Below are 21,076 nucleotides of genomic sequence, written 5' to 3'. Positions count from 1 at the left end.
CTAGCTGAACAATTATTCTTCCATTATATATTGTAATGAATTACCCTAGTTTCTTTTTCAAGACTAGTACAGGATATTGTTATATCAGCCATGGCCATATTATGAACAGGGTATTCGGCTCTCGGGACACATCGCTGGTGCTGCATACAAAATATGACTACCTGTGGTCCAACGATCCTACAGCCAAGCTGCAACAAAAATAAAACAAAAAGATCAAAGAGGATTAATATGGAAGGAAGGGTGACACTTTTCTCACAAAAAAGGGATCTTGTCAAAAAAAACTTATCTTGGGGAATATCCAACATCCCATCCCAGCAACACAAAGCGGTTGAAACTGACCAACCGATTGGCTGGGGATTGCTCAAACATAGGGAAATCCTCACATGGAATACAGCTGGCCCCAACATAGGTAACAGAGGAAATGTCTGGAGCGCCACTGATCTCTGGCTATGCTGTCCTTTGCTACTGCAACATCTCAGAGATCACTGCAACCACGCCATTTTCCCAGACTGCTCTATGACGGGGAGAAACAAAAAAGGTGGTCACAGGTCCTGTAGAAGCAGAGGCCATTGAGACTGAAGGATTGAATCCCTTGTCTTGCCTTCCCTTTTATGCTGTTCCTACCCTTTGCAATTTTTCCACTGAAACTCTGTTTAACAGCATATTACACATATTCACTGTGTACATTACAAGCCAGTATATAGAAGTCAGAAAGAGAAAATGTGTAGGATCATGTATATGAGCATTCCTTAGAAAGGAATAGGACACTTGTAACTAATCTAGTGGGTAGCAAACCTTTTTGAGGTGACTAAAAACAATGCCACTAAAAGGGTCACAGATGTAAAGGGATTTGTCATTCTCTTTTATATTGAGTGCTGGCACTTCTTCAAGGATCTGGAGATATTCTTCTGACTGAAATTCTTTTATGGACTGCAAGAAAACATGAAACAACAATATACTTAAATTCCTTTCCCTTTGTTAGACAATTCTTTTAAATGAATCCTACAGCAACTGCAAAAGCATATCCAGTTGAAATTACTTATAGCAAAATTACTATACAAGAATCGATTTGTAGTGAAGTTGAACAAAAATATCAAATTATTTCAATCCACTGCAATGTACAGTGTACAAATTTTCATCTATTGGACCTCATCTGTGCTGAGAGCCTTCTAACTCTCACTGACTTCCCAGGGGAGAAATGACTTGACACCCTCCTCAATGAAGCTATAGTAGCGTGGATGAGGAACCTGAACCCTCAGGATTGCAGCTCACTCTGTTCTGGAACCTGTTGAGTGCCCTCTACAACCACTGTATGATCGGGATGATCATTCAAATGCTAGTTACCAAGGCACAGCATTTAATCCCTTCAATAAATTAATTCAAACCCTGTGGGACAATTTGCTCCTTGGAGAGGTCAAGGTTCTTAATTAGGTTATACAATCTATCTTCAATTATTTAAAAAAAACACTTCACGGTAGTAAGCACTATGCCAGGCAGCGACTGTTTGCAGGATTGGGCCAAAAGTTTTGAGTGCTTCAGCACCTTTCCAGAGGCACACAGCACCTTATAGGATTGGGGCCACAGGGAAATCGGTGTCACAAAACAATGATTTCACTATATGAATTCTCCACTGTATTAAGAAGTGAAACTAACCCACTATAAATTAGTAAAAATATATAACAAAGAAAATGTTGACCCTTGCTGTAGAAAAAAAGTTAAACAAGGCAACTGTATAATATAACATTAAATGCCTTCATCTTACAGAAACAATATATTTTATTTACAGATATATGCATTAATAGGCTACAAATAACCATGAAAATAATTAAATGGAAAACTAAATTCAGAAAAAAGCAGCTGATAGTGGTACCAAAAGTGCTTACCTCAAGAGCTTTAAAAAAATATTCTGAGTTTCCAGAAGACTTTATAAATTTAACAAAAAATGGTTCCTTGTCACTTTTCATCCTTTAACTAATGGATGAAACAAAAAAAAGTGTTGAAGTACCAGTTTTCAGAATAACTTTGTTATGTATTCAAGACCTGCATTAATGAGATGTACCTAACTTATTTTTCCACATAAATTATTGCTTTTTTGGACTTTCTTGAACAAATCTATCCAAACGCTATAAAGAATTCACCCCCTGGAAATGTCAGTGCTTCTAATTTGCTCATATACTGCCCCAATATCTGTAGTATGTAGAGGATCAATATATCTCAGAGATCATTCTCTCTGATGCAGAAACGGAGTAGGGGTGGAGATCAGGTACCTGTTGGCTTAGTTCTCCCTCCCTTTACTGCCTGGAGAGTTCGCCGGGGCTACGAGGAACTGTACTGGGTAGGCCTAAGCACAACATCCTCCACATCAGCTGTGCTGAGCTCAGGGCAGAGAGAGAACACAGTCCCGAGCTGCGTTATCTTTCCATGGACCTCTTTTACCCGGGGAGTCCCTTATCAGTATGTCACCCCTGGGCTTTCCCACGGGACACTGTGATCGGGTCCTAGAAGTGCTGAACTTCTCACGGAAGCTTCGTTCAACACAATACAACATAAAACATCGATGTAAATACCTCCCCAGGAAAACCCCGGGCTGCACTAGCGAAGCAAATAACATTGCATGCAGCGTTCCTCAGCTGCTGACAGCCCGACCTGGGGCTGAAACGCGCCCTACCGTTGCTTTCCGAGCTGGCTCTGTCCCCCAGCCCAGCCCAGCCCAGCCCAGCCGCACGCGAGGGACGCTGGCGGGGGGAGGGGGAGCAGATGCAGCAGAGGGGGAGCCGAGCCCCAGCGAGCTGCCAGGGAAGTGGGCGGGGCCGCTGCGAGGCGAGCACCTCTCTCCGCGCGACACCTTCATGAAAACTCCGCGGGGGAGGCGCGGTTTACTCGCGTGCGCAACGATCACACGCGCTGCGATTCTCGCGCCGGCCACGCGCCCTCGCAGGTCGGTCACCTCAGACCCCTCCCGCCGGGTAGTGCTGGGTCCTGCCGGGCGATGCCCCGGCGGGGCATCCCTGCGCTCAGGGCTCCCTGCCCACAAGCGGCGGCGATCCCCCGGACCAGCCCTGACCGTGGAGGAAAGGGCCGAGCCGACTGGGTTCGCCGCCAGCCCGGAAGAGTCAGGGGCCCCTGGTGAGCGGGAGGGTCAGCCCGGGGCGAGAGGAAGGGCTGGGGAGGCTAGAGGGAAAAGTGGGTTCGGGGAAGGAGGAGGGAAACTGAGGTTATGGATGAAGCGGCTTCTCACCCACCGCAGTGGGCTCGCTCCCGCAGGTACTGCCTCTCCAACCGGCAACCGAAGACGGGCGGGAAGAGAGCTAGAGCCACACTGCGCAGGCGCGCCAGGAGATGCTACGAGGCGCAGGCGCACGCTCATCCCTAGCACGTGACCAAGTCCCGCGGAACGGGAGCCGCTCTCAAAGGGCAAGCCGGTGCGCGTTTAACTCCCTCGCATAGAGCCCGAGCGCGCGCTTCTCGACTTCGGCCCGCACGAGTGGTTCTCTGCCGCTGGCTGCCCGTTCTTCTCCCAGCGCTTGCGTCACTAGCCTCTGCCTGCGCTTTGCCGCGTCACTGAGACGCCAGCGGTGCGGCGCGGCGCCCCCGGATGCCTTCCTGCCGCTTCTACGCCTGCTCCGGCCTCGGCTCCCGCGCGCTCCGCGGCGCGTGGCTGTAACGGCCGCTGGGTATGCTGGGTGCAGTGGGGAGCCGCCTCCCGGGGCTCGGGGCGTCAGCGCCTGGCTGCCTCGCGCCCCCGCTCAAGCCAGCCCGCTGGCGCCCTGCCTCGTGCCCGGCTCTTGTCGTGCCCGGTTGGGCGACCCTTGAGATGCCAGCGGGGGGCTGGGCGCCTCACGCAGCGGGAGGCCTGTGGGATTGGCGATGCTCTTATCCCACCCCCAGCGAAGGTGGGTCTCTCCTGAGGGACGCTGTCCCCACCCTCCCTGCGGGGCAGCTGTGCCCCTTTGTCCGCCCCATTCAGGACAGGAAGTTAGGGGGGTGAACGCTTAGGGCCTGTCTACCCGGGGAGCTCTCACCCTATCTGAGCTGGGCGCTGAAAGAACAGTCTGCTGAGCTCCCCCTTTGGTGAATCTGGGCGAGGTGGGGACAGTGCTTGTTCCAGTTCCAGTCCCACTCCCAGCGAAGATGTAGCGCACAATCCTTTTTCCCCCTCCCTGGGAGAAGCGACTAGATTGGGGGTTCTCAAGCTCTTTCTTTCTGAGGCCACCCCCAATATCTATACAAACTCCACAGACCACCTGTGCCACAACAACTATCTTTCTCCATATACAAACCAGGGCCAGCGTTAAGAGGTAGGAAGCAGGGCAATTACCCAGGGCCCCATGCCATAAGGAGCACCGCAAAGCTAAGTTACTCAGGCTATGGCTTCAGCCCTGGGTGCTGGAGCTCAGGTCCCTGGGCTGCAGTTCTGCTTGGTGGGGCTTCAGCTTTCTGCCCTGGGCCCGAGTGAGTCTAATCCAGCCATGCTTGGCAGACTCCCTGAAACCTGCTTGTGGCCCCCAGATCTCTGGTTGAGAACCAGGGGACTAGATGATCTGTTAACATTGTTATGGTTCCTAAAGGCTCCCAAGTGTTTCACAAACTACCTATAGCACCACTGAATTGCCACTGCTGGTTGGATAGCAGGAGCCAAACCGCACAGCTGTGGGGAAAACTTGGTCAATGACAGCAGAGCAAGCTCCTAATTCTATAAAGTGCTGTGCAATCTGTACATGCAAAGCCAATAAGCTAATTTTTGTAATAGGTTTCATCTGTCTCTAGATACTAGTCTCTCTGATGCTCTCCAAAGTCTTGCCATTCTCCTTATGGTTGCCTGATATCCTATAACAATCACTCTGAGGATCCTGAGACAGCTGTATTAGACTTCTGGGAGGAAAGTTCAATGCTCTTTGTTTGTTTGTTTATTTATTTATTTATTTTTAAATACTGTTAAGAATTTTATATCCTTTCAACAGGTTTGGTTTAAATAGACAAAAAGTGGCCACATGGTGGCACTGTAAACTCAGAATTTGAAATGGCTAAGACCTAGGCAAAAGTAACAATGCAAAATAGCAATTAGAACCTAGAGTTCTTCCCCCCTATAATATTAAGATAGCAAACTACCCTTGATTTTAGCCAGAAAGAGTAGAAGATATTTTTAATGTAAGTAAGGAATAAGTTTAGAAGATTCATTTTATTAATATCTAGCATTAGCCCTGTTTAGGAGATCTTGGGTATTGTTCACACTTTTTAAGTGAAGCATTTGAGCATGTTCAGCTTCCACAGAAGACAACAATTCAGCACCAAGCAGAACAGGACCATTAATGAGTGAGGAGCTGTTAAGTGTGAATAGGTTGTTTGCCTTGATGTTGACACTAATTATATTTGATGTGTGAGAAAGTGTTTGGTCACACACTGTCAGAAGCTAATCTTCCTGTGGCAGGTTTCAGAGTAACAGCCGTGTTAGTCTGTATTCGCAAAAAGAAAAGGAGTACTTGTGGCACCTTAGAGACTAACCAATTTATTTGAGCATGAGCTTTCGTGAGCTACAGCTCACTTCATCGGATGCATACTGTGGAAGCTGCAGAAGACATTATATACACACAGAGACCATGAAACAATACCTCCTCCCACCCCACTCTCCTGCTGGTAATAGCTTATCTAAAGTGATCATCAAGTTGGGCCATTTCCAGCACAAATCCAGGTTTTCTCACCCTCCGCCCCCCCCCACAAACTCTCAGCAGGAGAGTGAGTTTGTGGGGGGGGGGGGCTGGAGGGTGAGAAAACCTGGATTTGTGCTGGAAATGGCCCAACTTGATGATCACTTTAGATAAGCTATTACCAGCAGGAGAGTGGGGTGGGAGGAGGTATTGTTTCATGGTCTCTGTGTGTATATAATGTCTTCTGCAGCTTCCACAGTATGCATCCGATGAAGTGAGCTGTAGCTCACGAAAGCTCATGCTCAAATAAATTGGTTAGTCTCTAAGGTGCCACAAGTACTCCTTTTCTTTTTGCTTCCTGTGGCAGTGATATCATGTAGCAGAGGGCTCTTTAATCCATCAGACAGAGGCTTAAGATCCACTGGCTAGAAGCTTGTCACCACTATTGATCCACGATGGTGGAATGGATTTGACCTGGAACTAAAAGGCTCTATATCCAATTACTAATGCTCAGAACCATCTACTTACCCCGTGCTGTCTGCTCACTCGATATTGCAACATGCTGTGTGGAAGAGTATCTTTGCCATCCCTCCCCCATTCTTTGAGAACACACACTTTCTTCTGTAAGAAACCAAAACCAGAGAATTCAACCAACTTTAATGAATTGCAAACACAAACATACTATGTCATAGTTTGAGTTATTTTGTTTCTGGATCCCTTAGTTATAGATATCAAGAGTGCCATCCAGTAGCAGAGACTCCACCATTTCTGCATCTCTGCTGTTCTCCATTTAATATGGCTCACTATACATATCCAATGGGTAAATGGGACCTGGCTGGTCCCAAGTTTTCAAAGCAAGCTCCAATTCCACTGAAGTAACAGGTCCCTTAAGAAGAGGCTGTAGTCCCATCAGGTTACTTGTTTCCGTAAGTCCAAATGGTGTCCTTTACTACAGCTCACTAGGCCCTCCAAATCGCTCTTCTCCAGAAAAGATCCATGCTGTAAGTAAAATTCCTCCTAGATACAAGGGCCCCTTTTAAGTTTCCCTTATTGAGCTTCACCTGTGTGCTCTTCCCTGCATGATTGAGATCTTGCACAAGAGTGGTAGGGCTTTTATCTCCCTTTGCATGGAGAGGGTTAATCCTTTTCTGACTGGAGAGTCAGACCACACACTTCACACTCACAATATGTGTGTGATTCATAAAGACATTAGTGGAAGTTCTCAGCTCTTGTTGAAAAGTGAATAAATCATAAAGGGGCTTTTTTATTTAAGTTAAAAAAACCAAAACCTTGCAAGCTGGTTACTATATGCAGGAAAGTACCTCCTTGAAAGAGAATTTGTCCTTCCAAAGCTTCATCAGTTGACATGAAAATGATCCTTTTTCTATTGAAATTAATTTATCACTAATCACTTTTTCAGGATACAATCTGGTAAAAATTCATATAAAAAATTCCAAAAGATGGCTCATGCATAATGTGTGAAAAGAAAGTAAAAAGCAAAACCTAATGAATTAGAAAAAAGTTCCAGTTTGCCCATACTTTATGGATGTAGCCCAACAGTAATGTAATAATGTACCGAAACTGAGAATAAGTTGAAAGAAGTGGTTGGATGAGCAAGGATTTCCTTATTTCATTTCCTGATTTCAAATGCACTTGATAATTTGAAACATCTTCAATACCATTTCCTGTACCACTTTCCGATCAAAGTATTGTTCTAAGGCAGGGGTTCTCAAAGTGGGGGTTGGGACCCGTCGGGGTCATGAGGTTATTACAGGGGGAGTCGCAAGCTGTCAGCCTCCACCCCAAACCCCGCTTTGTCTCCAGCATTTATGATGGTGTAAAGTTTATAAAAACATGTTTTTAATTTATATAGGGAATCACACTCAGATGCTTGCTATGTGAAAGGGGTCACCAGTACAAAAGTTTGAGAACCACTGTTCTAAGGGCTTTATAGAAACATAAGAAAACCGGAATTGCATACTAGATCAGAAGAGTGGTCCATCTAGTCCAGAATCCTTTCTCTGACAGTGGCCAAAACCAGATATTTCAAAGGAAGTGCAAGAAACCCCAGAGAGGGTGTCCCTGATCCATCAAAACACTAAAGCATGATTTCATGCACATGAGCACTCACATGCTTCAAGTTATGTATCTGTTTAAGTGCTTTGCTGGACCTAAATTTTATGGAATAGTCTGCTTATATTCTGCTATCAATCTCATCAAAACTCTCATTACAAACTTTGGGAGTTTTAGGTACAAAATAATGGCTGGATAATGTCCTACTACTATACCAATAAAAATGCTTAACAACCAAAAATAAAAGCAGAAGCAACTAGAAATGCTGGAGTTTCTTTTTCCAAATATATGACATTTTCTAGGATCTCAATTTCAAGATTTTTTATTACAGATGTCAATTTAACATAATTAACGCTGATATAGCACCAGGCTTGTGTGGGATGAAATACATTTGAGTATAAATGAGTGGCATATCTCATACTAAGATATGAGAGGTAGTTCAAGAGGATGTGTCTCCACTTCAGACCTAATTTCATGTTCTAAATTATACTTTCTCTAAAGAGGTACATTGGAAGTTTATTCATGAGCCCAAAGACTTAGTGTAAAGAGCAAATTCACAAACTTTTCCAGGGTCAAGTTGACTAAAACATGGCATATCTATTGTATTTTCTAAAAAAGAGGTGAACCTTTAGTCTAAATTTATATATCCAAGTAAGTAGTTAGGTACGCATACCCCCTTTTAAAATATACAAATACACATTTGTATGAACAAATGCCGTTTCTTTCTGGAGAAAACTCATGTGCATCTAAAATGTGTAGGTACCCCTTCAGTTGCCTCTTTAAAGCCAAGTATTCAGAGCGTTTTGGTCCTTTGCACAACTGTTTCCACAAAAGTGAATGTAACTTTTTTACTTAGACACCCGTCACAATGCAGCTGAGAATTCCTGCTCTCCTGTAGATGGGGTGTATGTGGAACTAACTCGGTCAGGTGCCTCAGCATAGAGAACTGGGCAATATTTATACAAATGGATTGCAATGTGGTTTCGGAAAAAGGTATGAAGATATTTCCTAAACTTTTCACCAGCGAAAGCATAGATCACGGGGTTGATACAACAGTGAATCATTGCAGTCGCTTCTGTCACTTGGATTGCTACCTCTAGCTGACTGCTGTTCTCACAGTTATTTAGGGAAAATGAATCTTGAAAAGTGTACATGAGAACAACAATGTTGTATGGTGCCCAGAAGAGAAAATAAACAATCATTATGATAAAAATAAGCCTGACTGCCTTATGTTTTTTCTCATTCCTACATCTCAGTAATGTCTTTATAATCTCGGCATAGCAAAAGATCATAATGACCAGTGGAATGACAAGTCCCAGGATGTTCATCTTTAAAGTCTGGAATTGCTTCCATTTACTTTCCTGTCCCCATGGATAATGAGGGCTACATGTAAAATGATATGACTCCCTTTTAGCTTTGTGAAATATAAATCCTGGAAGAGAGGCTAATATTGCAACAACCCAAATGACAGCACTTGTGATGATGCCATAGGTAACTGTCCTAGCCTTTAAAGCAAACACTGCATGGACAATGGCCAGATATCTATCTACTGTCAAAAGTATTATGAAAAAAATTCCACTGTAGAAGCCAGCATAATAGACCCCTGAAAGAATTTTACACATTGCATTTCCAAAATCCCACTCATATGCTGCGTAGTAAGCCCAAAATGGCAGGGAAAGAATAAAAAGCAAATCGGAAATTGCCAGATTCAGCAGATAGATGTCAGTCATGCTTCTCAGCCTCTTGTATTTTATCAGGATCAGCACAACTAGCGCATTGCCCACCAGGCCAAATATCAGCACCAAGGAGTACAGCGGGGGCAGAAACAGGGATGCAAATTTTTTGACATCTGTTTTTTGGCATGGTTCTGAGCCAGTATAATAATCATAGGTTGTCATGTCAGTCTCGTTATCCATCTTGTTCTGTCCTGGATGAAGAAAGAGATGGTAGAAACTAAAGAGATGGACTAAAACTCAGACAAAGATTGGAATTTTACCACAAACAATAATTTTGGTGGCTGGTGATGACCCCCATATTTCAGCTGCCTAACATTTCCTATTATAAAAGATTATTGCAATCTTTTTTTTTTTTTTTAGAAGCTCTGAGATTTCCATTATTTGCACTAGGCCTTTGAAATGCAGTGGGGAGAAAGCCTTAGGGCTAGAGAAGCGCCTTTTCTTTTTCCCCATGAAATTCTGTTTACGTTTTGCTGTGTTATGACATAAAAATACAAAAGTGTCACAGCCCACTATTACTGAAAAATTTCCTACTTTCTCATGTTTACAATATAATTATAAAATAAATCAATTGGAATATAAATATTGTACTTACTTTTCAGTGTATAGTACATAGAGCAGTATAAACAAGTCATTGTCTGTATGAAATTTCAATTTGTACTGTCTTCGCTAGTGCATTTTATGTAGCCTGTTGTAAAACTAGGCAAATATCTAGATGAGTTGATGTACCCCCTGGAAGACCTCTGCATATCCCCAGGGCTACACGTACACCTGGTTGAGAACAACTGTCCTAAAGCACCATGCTTACACTGCTGCCTGAGCAGCAGCAGCCGCCACTGCACTGGTAGTGCTTAGGAGCTGTTGGAACAGTTGCGGTGCAGAAGGAGAGAGGGTCAGGTCAGCTTCCCACTAACCACACACCCAGACCTAGCATGTAGCCACAGCAACCTGTTCCCCCCAAATTCCCCCTGGAAGAACCACATGGGACAGAAATTCCCCTACCTCTTGGGAGGATGTGGGCAAAGATTCAGTCCAGGCTCCCCTGAGCCACTCTCGAGATGCAGGTGTTCACATACACGTGTGTGTGCTCTCAGATGATAGCTTTCTCCTGCTGGTAGTTACTGTAGCTCAAATGGTTGATAACTCTATGCCTATGCCAAAGTTTAAGAATTCAAACCCTGCTGAGTACACATGAAAGAAGGATTATCAGAATTGTACATAACTGAATTTGTTTTGTCTGTTTTCTTCTAAAATGAAAAATACATAAAAACACTAAGTTAATAGAAAGTTATTTAGGTTGCAAAGTCAAGTACTCAAAAGTTAGGAAATGCCAGATTTACTGTTGCCTGTGGCACCTTAATTCTGTTCACTTGTGCACATACATTGTAATACAATATTTAATTACATGATCCCCACTCATTTTTCCCACAGGATCTTTTCCACAGTCAGTGCACAAGATGGATGCAGAAGGGGGCAGAATTAAAGTTGCATAGGCAACCATAATGCAGGCATTTCCTATATTTTGATTTTGCAACCTAAATAACATTCTTTTAGCCTTGTTCGTGTGTACACAACATTTGTAGGAAGAGACATGCAGTCTGGTCAGTCTCATCTTTTTATTTCCTTGACAGTAAACAGTATATGATTATACCTGTATCATATAAATATGTAAAATATAATGTTGACCAGACTTATGAAAATACTCTGAGTTAGTTGTTGAAAACTTTAAATATTGCTGATTAATGACTGCAAGTCTACAGATGCATGAACTACACATGCTTGTGGGCCAGATCCTTAGGTGGTGAAAGTTCACCTAACTTCATTGAAGTCAATGGAGCTATACCAATTTATGTCAACTGAGGATCTGGCCCTTAATGTACAGTATTATACGTTATTTTTATCTAGATGGAGATATCTTGCAGTAAAGGGTTAAAATTATTACTGCCCATTAAGAAGCAAGCTGGTTTTAAAAAGCAGGTAACTGAGAGACCTGATCAGAATTTAAGGTGTCATTGTCTTTAAGAGAAAGGGTTGCTTTTCAGTGAAATAGTTGCCTTCTTTTAGTTGCTGTGTCTCAACTTGGTGCCAACTGGCAGAGGGCACAGGGGATACTCAGTTTTCCAGGGATCCCCTGCATCAGATATATGCATAATAATTCCCCCAACAATCAGGGGCACTGGAACACTTTTAATAGTAGGGGTGCTGAAAGCAGTTTTTACTTTTTACCTCATGCCCCCCTTACCCCTGTCCATGTCCCCCCCAATCTCCAGAGCTGGGACCAGGAGCAGAACTGTGTCTCTGGGAGAGGGGGGAACTCAGATGGGGTAAGGAGGCCAAGGCTGGGGCCACAGCTGGGGGCAGGTGTGGGGCCAGGAGTGAAGCCCTGGGAACGGAGCCCTGGGAGCAGGGGGGTCGGGCATGGAGCCCCGGGAACAGGAGGCAGGGCCAGGAGTGGCATGGGTCCAGTGGCTGGGGAGAGGGGTGCGGGGCTGGCGCTCCAGAGCAGAGCTCCAGTGCAGGGCCGGGAGTGGGGCCGCAGGTGCAGGGCCAGGCATGGAGCCCCAGGCGTGGGGCCAGGTACAGAGCCCCGGGCATGGGGCCAGCAGCCGGGGAGCAGGTCCCATGACGGGGACCAGAGTCCTGAGTGCAGGGACGGCGAGTGAAGTCCTGAGAGCAGGGTTGGGAGTGGGGCGCTGGGCTTGGGGCCGGGACCAGGGCCCCTGGCGCAGAGCCCTAGGTATGGGACCAGCAGCTGGGGAGTGGGGCTGGCAGCCGGGACCCTGCATAAAACCTGGGGGTGCTGCAGCAACCCGTGCATCCCTAGTTCCTGCACCTATACAAACAATGGCATGTGAGGTCTCTACTGAGAGCCAGTAGCCCACAGGTCATCATAATCACTGAAAAATGTAGGTACAGATAATATTTAAGGACATTATGTATCTAAAAGTTCATAAGGACTTGGGATTTGGGTGGGTCACCAGGAGGTGACATACCTCAGGAATATTCCTTTCAAGCAGGAGGTAACAGACACTTCTCTCTCTATCTGGTCATGGGTGTACTTGGCATTGTAGGCCTCTCAACAGATGCCTGTTGGCCTACTGAGCCAAATGCTAGTAAAGAGATTGTGAAATTTTTAAGAGAGGAAATGTACAGGAAGAAATAAACAGCAGCAGAGGATCATCTTTATGAGAAAAGACAATGGATTGGTAGGGTACATCTGGGGATGCGGACATACACTGGAATCTTTCCCTGAGGAGGCAAGCTGACAGCATGACTTGTCTCATGAATGGACAATCACAGCCAAGCCTGGCTGTAAAAGACTGGAAGGACTTTGGGTGAGCATTGCTGATAAGACAGGAGAGTATCTAGCTAAGTAAGTCTAGGTTCTAGAATGCGTGTTGTGATTTTATTTTATTTGTAACCATGTGTTTCCAAAACTTCCACTTGCTATCATTTGAATCTCTATGCTTTGTTAAATAAAGTTTTATGTGTTTTCACTATAAACATCTCTAAGTGCTGTGTGTTCAATGGAGTGGTGACGAGAACACTCCAGGGAGATGCTTGGAGGGCTCAGGGGTTGGAGTATGCCAATCACTAACCTGGAGTGAGAGAGAAGAGCCTGCGTAAGGCTAAAGGGGAATGTTTGTGTTGTCCGTGGCCAATGGAGTGAGGGAACTGACCAACGGCAGGAACAGAAAAGCCTTCCTCATGCTAGAGGAAGTGCCTCATGACCCTGGGTACCGCTGGGAAGTGTCACAGTTCCTTCATATCAGTTTTCTTTTTTGTATTGTCAAATAACTATAGAGATAGGGGCACCGGCCCCATATGCCCCATCTGCATAATTCCCTTAAACACATGGTCGAAGTATGGCCAAGGGTAAGAGTAGTAACAAATTATGTGGCATTTGAAGTGCTGGGAGCAGAGTTAACAGCAGGGAGTTAGGCTGTGTACACGCTACAACTTAAGCTGGTATAAGTTATGTTGCTCAGGGGTGTGAATGATCCATCCCCCTCAGCGATGTAAGTTACACTAACCTAAGCACCAGTGTGGAGTGTGGACAGAGCTATGGTGACAGGAGAGCTTATCCCACCAACATAGCAACCGCCGCTCGTGGGGCCTGGAGTAATTAAGTCAACAGGAGAGCTCCCTCCCATTGGTTTAGAGCAGGGGTTCTCAACCTTTTTCTTTCTGATGCTTCCCAAACTTGCTATAAAACCTCCATGCCCACCTGTGCCACAATAACTGGTTTTCTGCATATAAAAGCCAGGGCCGGCATTAGGGGGCAGGAACCAGCGCAATTGCCTGGGGCCCCACACCACAGGGGCCTCCATGAAGCTACATTGCTCAGGCTTCAGCTTCAACCCCGGGGGCAGGGCTCAGGGACCTGGGCTACAGCCCCAGGCAGTGGGACTTCAGCTTTCCGCCCTGGGCCCCAGCAAGTCTAATGCTGGCCCTGCTTGGAGGCCACGCTGAAACTTGCTCGAGGCCCCCTAGGGGGTCCCAGACCCCTGATTGAGAACTACTGGTTGAGAGCATCTGCACTAGCAGTGCTGCAGTGACCCAGCTGTACTGGTGTAAGCTCTGTAGTGTGGCCATTGCCTTAGAACAGTGGTTTTCAAACTTTTTTTCTGGGGATCCAGTTGAAGAAAATTGTTGATGCCCGCGACCGAAAGGAGCTGGGGATGAGGGGTTTGGGGTGTGGGAGGGGCTCAGGCTGGGGCAGGGGGTTGGGGTGCGGGAGGGGGTCAGGGCTCTGGACTGGGGGTGCAGGCTCTGGGGTAGGGCCAGGGATGAGGGGTTTGGAATGCAGAAAGGGGTTCTGGGTTTGGGGGGGCTCAGGGCTGGGGCAGGGGGTTGGGGTGCAGGAGGGGGTCAGGGCTCTGGGGCTGGGGATGAGGGGTTTGGGATGCAGGAAGGGGTTCCAGGTTTGCGGGGGGCTCAGGGCTGTGGCAGGGAACTGGGGCACGGGGTTGGGGTGTGAACTTACCTCTGGCAGCTCCTGGTCAGTGGCGCAGCCGGAGTGCACCACGGACCACGCTGTGCCCCGGAAGCTGCCAGCAGTGGGTCTGGCTCTTAGGCAGAGGTGCACAGCACAGCCCCCCCAGTTCCCATTGGCTGGTTGCCGGCCAATGGGAGTGCAGAGCTGGTGCTCAGGGTGGGGGCAGCGCGCGGAGCCTGGTGCCCCCCCTGCCTAGAAGCCGGACCCACTGCTGGCCACTTCCAGGGCACAGCGTGGTGTCGGAAAAGGTAGGCCCTTATCTGCCTTAGCTGGGCAGCACCGCCGACGGGACTTTTAACGTCCCAGTCGATGGTGCTGACCAGAGCAAGGCGACCCAGCACCTTACATGCTGTGACCCAGGAGTGGGTCACGACCCACGGATTGAAAAACACTGCCTTGGAAAAGAGACCTGAAAAAGATTTTGCAAGGAAAACACCTACAGCAACTAAGCGGACATGGATTTTTGTTCATGGAAGCATAAGCCTTTGCCCTCTGCGAGGATGTATGGCTGAACTCTGCTGCAATAGAATCTGCATAAGGATCTTGTTGGTCTGCAGGAACTCTGATCCTGACACTTTAGGATCATAGAGATAGGGACATGGGCCTATGGATGGCCATTAAGAAAGGTAGCATCATGCACAATGGGGAACAAGTTGTTTTTTTTTTTTGGACATTAGCCCCCTTTAACCTATTTTGTCTCTTTGTTTATCTGACTGGACCATTCTACTTTTATTAAGACCTTGTTAAACTACTTGTGGAAAGTTATCATAATCACATGCATAGCAATACATCTGAGTTCTATTGAAAACTAAATAGGCCAAAATTTCAAAAGTTACTAGTGATTTTGGGTGCTTCAATTTTTGTGTGTCAAATCTGAGTCACCTTTAAAGATGCCTGATTTTCAGAAAGTCCTGCACATTCTCCCCATGGGACAGTTGTTCCACAGCTGTGTTGACTCTACAGTCATTGTGAAAGTAAAAATGTGAGTTTGTTATGGCTCAGCTACATTGGTAGCAAATGAGTTTAAAGATTGTATTTTTATATAGTCACTTTCACCGGTACTTTAAGACAAGAAGCTTCTCCAAAAAAGTAGCCAATAACCTTTTCCCTCCATAACTTATTTTTTCTATTTGGTTTGGTTTGCCTGCACATTCACTTGCAGAATTGGGGCCGTTCTTTGTATCTGTGGCCTGAACAACTTAAGAAATTGAATTAGTTTCAAGAACTCCAATAAGGAGAATAAGCCACTCCCAATATGTCTTCTGCTCATGACCAACATGACTCTCCTTAACCAGGTGCAGCAATCACCAGGGAGAGAGGAGTTTAGATAAGTTGCTGGTGTTTAGGGAATAAAATGGCAGTCCTGCTCAGCAGAATGGAGCATTTCAAAAGCAGGTGCTGTGGAATGGGTGATGGAATTTGAGACTGGTTAGAAATAGTGGACATGTATCTTTATCCTAAGCTTGTACTGATAAGCCAATAGAGATGTGACAAATGCCTGATTTGGAACTGATTTGTACAAGAGTGTGGCCATTTTGTTAGATTGATACAGTACAAATCTGATTCTGAAATGTAGGATTTTATATTTGTATTAGAGGTTATAATGATTGATGGTTATAATAATGTAGTATGTATTAATGTATGATTTGATTTCATCCTGCCAGCCACCCTTTTTGAATAGCAGAAAGGAATGACCCTCTGGGATATTCGTAGAAACGCATCAGACAGGCTGCCTGTGTCTGAACTAATGTTAAAGCAGGAACAGACCAGAACAGTCCTTATGGATGATTATGGTCACCTTTTGTTTTAGGAAAAGTTTTCATTACAGTATTTGCTATAAAGTCTTGTTTCTTATCTGCATTGCAAATGAAGTTGTGTGAGGTTCCTTTGTAATCCCTTTAGTAACCATATAACCCTTTCTAAAATGTAATCCTGTCTGAAATTCTCTGTAAAATTGTTTGGTGTGAGTAAAGGATGTGTGCATGGTTAAGGATGAGTGTGAAAGCCATCACAAATGTCCAGATGGTCAAGAAGACGTGAGAGATTTGGAGAGACAGCAGGAAATAATCAGAAAATATCCATTGTATCTGATGCTAAAACGAGTTAGCAGCATTGACAACTGAGGCAGAGGTGAGGCAAACACCCCCGAAGGTGAGACAACAAATAAGAGATAACAGCAGAAAACCCCAAGATTAACACCACTTAAGGACTAACGATTGCACAATAACATTGCAAAATCCATAGACTAAAGTGGAAATTTACAAGTATAAAGCTGGGGTATTTTGCCATAGAACTCTGGGCTCAGTCCCGCAAAGCCTCAGAGGATCAGATCACAACTGACAGAGCCCAGTTCCTCACTTGTGCTCAGTCTAACTGGCCATTAGATTGACTTGAGCTACAACAGACTGGTAACTATAAAGACCGTCTGCAGGACTTGTGTGTGTGTTGTGTAATAGAATGTATATGATAACGATTGTATTTTCAATAAACGCGGCATATTGCCCTTTTCCCTGAAAAAGATCCCATGTGCTTCTTATAAGCATAAGAACTTTCCTCCCTCCACTCTGTCTCTGGATCATGAGAACATCACCATGATGCTTGTCTTCTTCCACCCACCCTGTCCTCAGGGAACTAAATCCTGTTATCTCTCCCTTCTTTCTGATTGGTTCCAGTAAAATCCTCCTACTAGCTCCTTTCCTTGCTTCAGAAGCCTCTCTCCACAGTATCTGAATCTGAGATTAGTATCTATCCATCAGATACTGATAACTACCATTGGGTGCCTACCAATTTTAAAAGAGCAGGATTAGCAAATCCCTATATGCAATATCCCATGAAGCAATTTCTTCCACTCTTTTAGGAAACTGTTATCCAGTGCCTAAGACACTTGACTAGGAGTCAGATCACCTGGGTTTTATTTCTAGCTCTACTACTGACCATCTGTTTGATTTTAGGCAAGTCATTTCACCTCTTTGTGCATCAGTTTCCCCATCTACAAAAGAGAGCTGAAGATACCCACCCTTTTGGGAAAAAATGCTATATGACCTACGGATGAAAAGCACTACAATATGGGGGTAAGTGTAGTCATGACCACAGAGTACGATTTCTTCCCAGAAATCTGCGATCAGCCTATCAAAAATTCTGTTTGTCTGGTGCAAGTTAACCCAGTCTTTATTGTTTTCGAATTAAAAAGACTTCCATGCCTTAAGCATACACAAAAATCAGCAAAGCCAGATATTACTGTTTCACAGAAATGTTCAGATCATTTTTTGAAAAAAATGGCAAAGATTAAAACATTAAAATGTTAGACTGCGGAGTAAAACTTCACCATAAACAGCTAAATTACACAGGACTTCCTGTAGAAATACATATTGAATATAAATGGGTCACATCACACACAGTGTTTAAATTACAATACCAGTGTTTCAGCAGTCATTCTGAGATAGGTGTAAATATGCCTTAGCCAGATAGATTCTCCTCTCTTCTGGACAGAAGGGGGATCATCTTTTAATATGCAATGGTAAACTGATACTTAGGAATGCAATTTCCATTAATTATGACAGGAGTTGTGCACTTGGCATTTTGGAGTCAGGAGTGAATCCTGAAATCTTTATTAAAGTAAAACTGATTTCATATCACTGTGAAGGACTGCAAAATCAGACCATTTGTATGGTGTGCTGAAAAGATGATATATTCCAGATTAGGTCTGAAGGATTTTATGTTTAATGTGCTCACATTCTCAGATTTCAAACCAATATTTTCCCAGTATCAGAGCAGTTCCTCAGCTTATATGAATTTGTGTAGCTCCACTGACTTCAGTGATACTACACTAGTTTATACCAGTTGCAAATCTGGTCCATTATTGTGTTTTCAAAACAGATTCTTCTTCTTGCTACAACTGGTATCAAAGTTTTGACAGAAAAATCTTTCCTGTTTAATTCAATTGTTACAGAGGTATCTTATTCCATTGCATCTCATCCAATACAGTCCTTGGAAATTTGCCTCATTGCTTATCTGGTTTCCCTTCTGAACACTTCTAATGGTTATATCCTTTTAAAATAGTTCATTCTAGTGCATTCCCCCTGCCCTTCTCAATTGTTATTTTTATAGGTGAATCCACTAACAAATGACTCAGCGGATTATTTTCTGTGTTTACAGATATAGGCATTTGTGTTACCACTTAATCTACATAAGCAACTAATAAATGTATAAATACTAAAAACAGATGAAAGATGACTTACCAGATATCTAAGAAGTGCCACTGATGTCTTAATCATTTAGACTGGCTGCACTGCATAAATCAGTTTTGCACATAACAAACACAGGGCAGGCATACACCCCTTCCTGTGTGAAGAAGGATACAATATTCATACGTTCAGCAGACTTTGAGTGAACAAGAAATCATTGTCACTTAAGCAGTTCTTCTTTTCTATAAAGGACTTTCAAATGCTCCTATAAAAAGTGCGTTAAAGCACAGATGTATAGATTTTGAAATCCTAGTCGCAGGACTTAGGTTTCACAATCCAAACCTATAATTATAGAAAGAATTTGGTTTTGTTTGTAACCCACTCTTAGCATTGCAGCATGTAGTGGTGTGAAAAAGGGAAGAAACCGTTAGAAGGATACATAATTTCTTCTTTTTCATTTGGGGGACTCTCTGTGCCACACTTGCCAGAGGCAGGCATGATGTCCAGAAATTGGGTGTGGAAGCACTAGGTGTGCTCATTAGCTCTTTGAAGTTACTTTGGTGATTTCCATTGTGGGCAAACAGATTGGCAGGACACACCCAGAGTCTCTTTCTAAGAGTGGGATCAATGGGAACTCATGGGGAATGGGAGGGGTTTATAAATAGAGGGAGCCATATAAATAGAGGGGTTTATAAATATCTGGAGCCATAATACTCTTCCTTCCTGGTGCAGTCAATCTTTTCTTGAATTTACCCCATGTATCCATACAATAAACCCCCTTACTATAATCAAACTTACCATTAGCAATTATCTTTAACATATTCACAAACAATCATAGGCAATTCCAAATCTGTCAGGTGTCAATGAGTTTTTCTTGAGTAAGGGAAGGACTTTGTTTTTCAAGATGAAAAAGTAGGAAACATGAAAGAAAAGAGGCTTGTCTCTTTCTAGAAACATAGGAATTGCCAGCCTGGATCAGACCCATGGTCTGTCTAGTCAAGTATCCTGTCTCCAGTAGTGCCCAGCACCGACTGCTTCAGAGGAAGCTGCAAGAAAGCCTTGTAGTGGGCAATTGAGGAGAAACTTGCCCATGGGTAAAATTTCTTCCTAAACCCCAATAATTAGAGTTTGGCTTATGTCCTGCAGCTAAGAATTTATATCCCTTCCAAAACTGTTGTTTTTTGCTGTTTTAATGATTAAGCTTTGTAATCCAAGTATCACAGTCAAATAAACATACAGACCTGTGTTTTTTCCAATAACCACGCCAGTTCATGATATATATGAAAGGATATGTGATCAGAGATCTATCAATGTAGATCATCGATCCGTCAAGATAGATCCATCTAGTTATCGCCAATGAGATAGTAAATGTCAAATGACAGGAGTCCAGGAAGGGGCATTGTGAGGAGGGTTGTGCACTGGAAAGGAAGTGAACTATGGTTAGGGCAGGCTTTCCAAAAACATAGGGCCAGCCCCACGGTGGAGTTTGGGTGGGGCCTGAAACTCATATCCTACTTTTTGACTATCTTGAAAAAATGCAAATTACTGCATGGGATTTTCTGTTAGATTTCCTGTGCATCTGCCACCAGCTATCTCAGTGATTTTCTGGCATAGAGGAGACAGGGTCTCAGTCCCCCCACACCCATTCTGTACCCCGAGCTTCTTCCCTGTGAGTCCCTTTATCCCCAGCTTGTACCTCCCTCAGGCCCATTTCTCTCCCGAGTTCCCAGTTGCTCTTCAGGCTCATTCATCTCATTGAAATGTTGCAAAGTAAATGCTAGTGTGAGTTTCTATCCTTTGACCTTCTAGCATTGCATTAATTATTGCTATATGTGAACATTCTCTCTAACTCACATGAAGGTGGGGACTGAGCTCATTTGCTTCAATAAAAGGGAGGCATGGTAGCAGAAAGTTTGAGACGCACTGGGACAGGGAGTGGATGTCAGTGAGCCACGTTACCTGGTCTTGGAGTGAGAGGCTGTCAGGGAGGAGGAATATATTGAGATTGGCAGGAGATCGAGAGGGGATGATGCAGGGGTACAGAGGACTGGGATGCATGCAAGTCTGGTGCAGGAGATTGGGAAGAGCATGAAGGGGGAGGCCGGGGAATCGTGGGGACAGAGCAGGGAACATGGAGAGGGATGTAGAGCAACACGCACTTACTCATATTTAAATACTTAATACTCTGTAGATATAAAACTTTAAGGGCCAGATTCTCTAGTTGGCTTTATACCACCTAAGCAGCACAAAGTGATCATACAGTGGCCAGAGCTGGCTTGTGGGAGAATTCAGTTTGTTCCCCAGTGCTAGATAATTTTTCCTCACTCACTTTCATGCCATCTGCTTTATAATACCCACCCAAACTGATATTTGCCCCCTAAAATTAAAAAAATATATATTTTCAAAGGTCAAGTACCAAATTCCTCCTCAAGTTTCTCA

General features: G+C 44.4%; 2 protein-coding genes across 6 annotated transcripts in view; both read right to left on the bottom strand.

Moving 5' to 3' along the window:
* TOPBP1 (DNA topoisomerase II binding protein 1) overlaps positions 1-3,554 on the bottom strand; it is a 47,572-nt gene extending 44,018 nt beyond the window's left edge. For 2 of the 5 annotated variants that reach the window (XM_074945531.1, XM_074945532.1), the window contains exons 1-4: positions 3,243-3,376; positions 1,884-1,971; positions 796-930; positions 45-188 (exon numbers count right to left, since the gene is read on the bottom strand). In XM_074945531.1, coding sequence (XP_074801632.1) covers positions 45-188; positions 796-930; positions 1,884-1,964 — 360 coding nt within the window. In that variant the 5' untranslated portion in view covers positions 1,965-1,971; positions 3,243-3,376. Of the gene's footprint in view, positions 1-44; positions 189-795; positions 931-1,883; positions 1,972-3,238 lie in introns of all 5 variants that reach the window. The other 3 variants (XM_074945534.1, XM_074945533.1, XM_074945535.1) reach the window with 3 other exon arrangements.
* Positions 3,555-8,447: 4,893 nt separating this feature from the next.
* LOC141981656 (C-C chemokine receptor type 5-like) lies at positions 8,448-19,996 on the bottom strand. Its single transcript, XM_074943283.1, has 4 exons — positions 19,879-19,996; positions 18,692-18,794; positions 10,457-10,635; positions 8,448-9,645 (listed from the first exon to the last, which is right to left on the bottom strand). The coding sequence occupies exon 4, from the start codon at positions 9,632-9,634 to the stop codon at positions 8,582-8,584; it is 1,053 nt and encodes a 350-aa protein (XP_074799384.1). The 5' UTR covers positions 9,635-9,645; positions 10,457-10,635; positions 18,692-18,794; positions 19,879-19,996; the 3' UTR covers positions 8,448-8,581.
* Between the last annotated feature and the right edge of the window lie 1,080 nt (positions 19,997-21,076).

Source organism: Natator depressus, chromosome 2, assembly GCF_965152275.1.
Source record: "Natator depressus isolate rNatDep1 chromosome 2, rNatDep2.hap1, whole genome shotgun sequence".
Taxonomy (NCBI): domain Eukaryota; kingdom Metazoa; phylum Chordata; order Testudines; family Cheloniidae; genus Natator; species Natator depressus.
The sequence above is the reverse complement of the archived record's forward strand: the minus strand, read 5'-3'. Positions and strand labels throughout refer to the sequence as shown.

Excerpts from the sequence above, each read along its gene's own strand:
- LOC141981656 (XM_074943283.1), bottom strand. The coding sequence starts at position 9,634 with ATGGATAACGAGACTGACATGACAACCTATGATTATTATACTGGCTCA.